We start from the raw sequence: 6860 nt of genomic DNA, 5'->3' as shown, positions 1-6860 counted from the left end.
TAATAAATGTTATTTGCAGTTAACAATTTTCTTTTTTCTTTATTACAATATTTATGGCAAGACTAGGTATTATGTCTACCCTGCATTCATTGTGCGTACGTTGACTAATGTTTAAACCTGTACCCATGTACCCATGCAGCTTATTCAAACACATTTTTTACAAGTTTAGGTTTAGTATATACATTTATGAGGCTGTAATATAATGATATACGTTTATCCAGCCATGTTCTCGAGGACTTGCTGACACGCGGGCAGAACAATGTTCTTCCTACGATAGAAGGCCTTTTCGGGGAAGATATTATACATGGGTGCCGTATATAGATGGTAAGTCATTGATTCAAATTTACATTACGCATCCTCATATCCGAAAACGCTGATAAATTTTACATATTTATGAAATATATTTTTATCAAATTGTTAAATTTTAACCTTTATTATTAAATATTTCCTATATTTGTAATGTCATCAGTTTACAAAAATACATATTGCTATGCACATTTATACATATTTACTTTAATATTTATTTCTTAATTTGATTTAATTAAATGTAACGATAGAATTCATATGCCTTAAATTTACTTATTATCTACTATTCAGGTTTGTTTTTACATGAATTTGTAACAATGATAAACGATATATTTTCGTTAAATAAAAATTGTACCCTTCCAAAAGCATGCTGCTTCTTATTGTATTATGCAGGATTTAAAGAATATAATAAGTAATGAATGATGGCATAGAGTCTTGTTCATTGGCGAATATATTAATGCAACACTGCAAGTGAAATATTAATTATTATCAGTAACATATTCTAGATAAGTTGTAATGGATAGTCGATGTAATGTGATTTTGATTGCATCTTTATAATAAACCGTCTTAGCGAATTAATTGGAAATTTAATAGAGTTGCCATGGAAGATGTTGCGTTTATTACTAATGCTTGTGAATTTCTATTTGATTCTGTACTAAACTTATATTTACTACTTAAATGTTCTAATTCGGTTGTGGATAATGTGTTATTAATTGTGATTTCTTTTTATTAAAATCTTTATATGGTAAACCTGCAAGAGAAACATTCACAACTGTTTCATTAATAAATAGCTGTGCCGAATGAATCCTCGAGCAAAATAAGTATTTCTATAGCTTATGTTCCTGTATATAGGCAATTAGTTTTAGCGTGAATGAGGTCACATACATTCATAATTAGTATGATACAAAAAAATATTCGACAATTAGTTATAAAAATTATTTTTATATCCGTAATGAAGCTGTTATTAATGCGCGAAGGCGTCCAAAAGAACAAAAACAACATGTAAAGGGGCTAGAATCAGTTCATTGGGCTAGGACGGTTCTCGGTATTTCTTTTGTTGGTAATATGAATATATAAATGCAATGTCTTCTTTGATTGGCTTTGAAAAATCTTAGAGTTTTTACGTATTTAAACTTAAACCGGTGAATAATGTTAAAACTGTGTTATGACGATTCAAAAGTGTTTCTATAAGAAGTCCAATTCAATAAGTAAATGTTTGACTTTGAGTTTGAATACCATTTCCTAATAATCTATACTTACTAGGTGATACACCATGTGTGCTAAACTGCCGCCCACTGGGCCACCACTTCTATGCGTCGCTATCTCTAGCGGCTGACGGCACGCCGTGCACCATGCAAGGCTTTCGGGCTATCTGCGTGCAGGGGACGTGTAAGGTAATTTAGTTTAAGTAGATGAAATTTCAAAATTTTTTTGGATTGTTTAATTTTAATATTACAGTTACAAATATTACAGTTAAAAATTGTTTGGGTATGGTGTATGTTGGAGTTGGCTTTTTAATATATCTAAAATATATTTAAAACTGAAAAAAGATCTTGAAGTTACCGTTTAAAAAATCTGCCAATCATTAATATATTTACTTGGTAATTAATTTCTAAATAAGCTAGTTTTATAACGTTTGCAATGAAACCGCAGTTGACTGTAATTAACCCTGTCTGTGTGTTTGCATTGTGTTCTTAACAGAAGCATGCCTTAACTAATTTATTAGTTACCTTGTGTCTTATTTCAATATTCTAGGAAGATGTTAATAGTAATACGAAGACCGCCGCAAGGGTCAATTGATATGTCTATTCTAGTTACTTTTATAAGCAACTATAAATAAATATGTGTCTGATCTCTGATCGAGCACAACACCTTTCGCAATATGTAAATTAGTATTAATCAGTGTTTCAGTTAATCGATAAAAATCCAAACTTTGCACAATAAGACGTTGAGATGGAATTAAAACTTAATGGACCTAGGTGATAAATGTTTGAATAAGAAGATTTCTTAAAAATATTAGGTATTACACAACAAACAATTCGTATACATATTATTTAAATGTTCGAAGGAGACAAGTTTATTTACAGGTATGTTTGATACTGATGATGTTCATATGGTGTTTTGTCGTTTTAATTACAAAGTATTAATTAATAGTTTATAGCTACAATGTTCTTGCGTAATAATTAATTTATTACCCTGCTATGTTTGATTAAAGGCTCCGAGTCTAGAAGGCTAGACACGGCGCCTGAATGAAGTATAACAATAAAACCTAGCTTCTTATAATATGTATAAGCTTTATAGCATCCCTTCGTACGGTTAGAAGATTGGATTTATTGGTCAATTAAATCAAATTTATGAACGCTCTTAATACTGTTACTTTATTGAAATAGCTCAAAGTGCGTACCCGCCTTGAACAATATTTTAGAATTCGACATCTGTTCTATTAGTTGTAACTGCAATAAAACTATACGAATTGGTTGGATTTTAAGCCAACTTTACACTGGATGTTCTGAATTTGAAATTATAATTGTTATGATAAAATGTGGTGTAATTACAGTATTCATGCACTAATGCGGTATCAATAAATATGTTTTGCATCGTAGATGGTGTAGAAGTGATTTGTTCTGAAGAGATATTAATTATTTTATTGTATTTATATTTATAGTACGTTGATTATCACATACGTTTTATCTCTTGTTGGTTTTCTACAAACTACAAATTTCAGAAAGATGTAGTTAGAATTTGTCTGTGGGTTTGTGTGTGCTCGTACGAAAATAAAATAATACTATACTGTGCATCCCGATGTTTAAAAAAAAATTAATTTGCTATATTTTTCTACAATAGTATACTACTTTAATTAAAATATTTATGTTTGTAAATATTGCGGAGATACGATAGCGCCTTTTCATAAAGTTTGTCATATTCAACTAAACTGTTGGAGTCGAGCATGCTTCGGCACAAATAGGGCCAGCTCGCACCGGGGAAGTACCACACCCCCACAGAATACCGGCGTAAAATAATAGCATGCATTGTGTTTCGTATTGTGAGTGGGGGAGCCGGAGTCCCGTTTCGTTTTCCTCACACTTTCTTTTCTTCTTTTCAGTCGTCAATCCTTACCTTTTCCCTTAAAAGCGGGCAGCGCATTCGCAAAGGCTACCTATGCGAATCTTCATAAACAGTTGTGATCGCTTACCGGCTCAGTTGCCCGCTATAACATAAAAAATAATAAAAACTTCCAAGGGTAGTTAATAGGTATTAATTTCAATTATGTATTCCAATGCGATCCCCGCAGAATATTATTCACACTGAAGTAGATAATGTGCAATATGCCTTAGCAAGTCAAAGCAACGTCTGTTCTATAAAGTGTTGAATCGTTGCAACATTGTCGGTGACCAAGGACATGCGCGTCGTAACCGTAAATTACTTAAAGTATTCTTATTGTACTTTATTACGTGATAATATTACCTCTGTTAGGCATTTCGTGACAACGTCGCCGCCCAATCGATTGCTTTTGTGCTTCGATAGCTGGACACGTCGTTATATTGTTTATCGTTTTGTTTTGGTAGTATAGGGAATATATACATTTTTTAAATTTGTAAAAAATAACTTTGTTTATTTAGCGAAGGTTTCGGAAATAAAATCACATTTTATCATAGTATTTTCTTGTTAGTCTATAATTATATCACAGCATTTAAAATTAAGAGTAAATCATATTAATCGATCGGTAAATTAGTCTTTGGGCATTTAACGAGTGATCCTTAACGATAGACTGACTATTGTAGTGTTCAGTTGTACAACGGGTTATTAAATTACTCTCTATATCAGTATAATTAGTAGAACCATGGAAATAAACGAAAGCATTAAACCCAAATAACTCGATTAGCAACTTACTAATGAATTCAAAACATCGTGAATTTTACGTGGCGCCACCTATGAACTGGCTCCATATATGGGGTAAAATATTGGTTTTATTTGTAAATGCCTGTCAATTTGATGATATTTACTGCATACCTTTATGGTAATTGAGCATTATTCAAAGGTGAGAATTCCATTGCTATTCATAAAATCGCAGGCTCTTAAGCCGGCGTGTTTGAGGTTTCACCTATATGGTAATGCTGCTTTGCGTTTCACTTGATTTTACGAGTCCTGCATGTTATTAGGAAATATTTATATGAACATTTAGTTTTACATTACATTTGTTACAAATAGCTCGAACGATATGGCTTCCTTTTTTAGCTACGCTGAACTAAACCGAAATTTTCACCTCATTAAATTGTGTGGCTGGATGGATGAGTTTCATATTACTTTTACATGTTATGTGCACGGGAATTGAAGTTAGGTTCTCTATATGTAAACAATAATACGCTTATCACTGTACCAAGGACCCTTTTTGACTCCACGTAGTCAACGCGTTGATTAAAAGTTACTAACTGCATTATATATGAAAGGTAGACAGCCGCTGATGTGGTATATTTTATCTATTCTGAATACTATCGGACCGAAGAGCTTTTTTGATGATTCAACGTGCTGGAAAATTCTATAGGTATCTAAATAAATTGGAAAACCCATTTATCGAATTTGAATGTATAATAGTATACCAGTATAATGGCACGCCATGACGGATACCAACTATAAATGAAAAATGTATCACAATAACTAGGGATTGTAAAATTAGTTGTGAATTTTCCTCAATAGCGTTATGTAGTCTATTCGCACTAAAATCTTTCTGTTGCCGCTAAAAATTCAAATATCCATTAAAGTCAGTCACCGTACCTATCAGGTTTACGTGATTAGAGAATCTAGATGTTTAATTACAAAGGCCGGCGCCGGCGCCTGGTTAGATCGCGATATGGGTGACGGTGATTAAGGCCCGCTCACCGCCCGGGGGCATCACGGTAATAATAATTTTAACTAAATATATATTTAATCGGAATTAGCATCAGCATGAAGTGAATTATCAGATGCTATCTGGATAAATACGTTTTAAGACAGGCACTTTAAGTTTAAGGATATAAGGTGCCTATATACATATCGATATTGATATAGACCTACTGATGAGACAACATTTTCATTCTATTTGTCTTAGGGTATTACAAAATAAGGAACAGTCTCAGGCGTTCTTTAAGAGTTGGTAAGAGTTATGTATTAATATTTTATTGAAATAAATAACCTATCCTATCCTATCCTACTATCGTACTTCCTACTAATATTATTATAAATGCGAAAGTTTGTAAGGATGTGTGTGTGTGTTTGTTGCTCTTTCAGGCAAAAACTATTGAACCGGTTGCAATGAAATTTGGTAAGTAGATAGCTGGACAACTGGAATAACACATAGGCAACTTTTTATCCCGATATTCCTACGGGATACGCGGGTGAAACTGCGGAGCGCAGCTATGGCATCAATAATTTTAACTTATATTTAGTTAAAATCTTATGCCTCCCCATGATCAAGAGGTTACTATTAATTTTTTATATAAGTGAATCGTCAGACGAAACAATGGATCTCTTACTGAGAATGATTAAAATCGTTACGAGGAAAGCCCTGCATTCTTAAGCCATTTACGCAAAAGCGACGGAATTACAACACGTAGGCCCGTGATCTGTGTACGCTATTCCTTACAGCTTGCGACACCTATTCTCTTTGGCATGTGGATTAGTACGCGCATTTCAATGCGCAGATGTATAAAATTATAACTTCCTCTCTTCGGTATACTAATTTACACACCTGCATCTGCTTTTTAATCATACTTTTCTATTAGTATATATTCAGCTTAAATATGCAAGGATTATTTTTATGTCAAATCAAATCATAGGTTTTGTTTTTACATATGAATGATCGAATTTCTATCTAATAAAATTGTTAACAAAGATTTTGCTTGCCGATCTTAGCTAACTGGGAGACTTAGAGAAAGGGGTTTTAAATCCAGTAGAAAATAAAATAATTTATAAAATTATAAAATTTTCAATATTTATAACTATCTGTTCGCCCAGGGTTCGCTCGTGGTACATATATAGTTTGTTATTTAAACGTATAATCTTTAATATTAACATGAAAACTCTCGTTAGAAAAATGGCAAAAAGTTCCATCATATATCTATGTCAATGACTTTGACTTAGAGATTTTATGATCATCTATAAATAATATAATATGGATTCTGTGAGTTACACTGCTCAGTCTTGACCTATTATTTAAATCGTAAATAACGCAATTTTCATAAAACCAACATACTAATGTATGATTGCCGATGTATGGCGATGAAACGAGTGACCTTAAAATAATGATTATACATTACTAATTAAGAAAATTAGAATTCGACCGCCTCCTTGGTACAGTGGTTAACGCCTGAGCGTAGAACCAAGGGGTCCTGGGTTCAATTCCCGGTGGGGACGCACAAAAAAAAAATGTCTCGGTCTGGCAGAACACAGAAGGCTGATCACCTACTTGTCCCTAAAGAAAAATCGATCAGTGAAACAGATGTACATCATCTGCCCCATACCCCACTAGGGGACACGGGACTTCACTTTTAATTAAGAAAATAATGAACAAAGACGCA

The 6860-nt window shown here is 33.0% G+C and overlaps 1 protein-coding gene across 2 annotated transcripts in view; it reads left to right on the top strand.

Moving 5' to 3' along the window:
- LOC119832007 (thrombospondin type-1 domain-containing protein 4-like) overlaps positions 1-6860 on the top strand; it is a 52899-nt gene that overhangs the window by 26137 nt on the left and 19902 nt on the right. For both annotated transcript variants that reach the window (XM_038355587.1, XM_038355586.1), the window contains exons 6-7: positions 222-324; positions 1570-1700. In XM_038355587.1, the coding sequence (XP_038211515.1) occupies positions 222-324; positions 1570-1700 (234 nt within the window). The remainder of the gene's footprint in view (positions 1-221; positions 325-1569; positions 1701-6860) is intronic.

This window comes from Zerene cesonia, chromosome 14, assembly GCF_012273895.1.
Source record: "Zerene cesonia ecotype Mississippi chromosome 14, Zerene_cesonia_1.1, whole genome shotgun sequence".
In the NCBI taxonomy this organism is placed as follows: Eukaryota; Metazoa; Arthropoda; class Insecta; order Lepidoptera; family Pieridae; genus Zerene; species Zerene cesonia.
The sequence above is the reverse complement of the archived record's forward strand: the minus strand, read 5'-3'. Positions and strand labels throughout refer to the sequence as shown.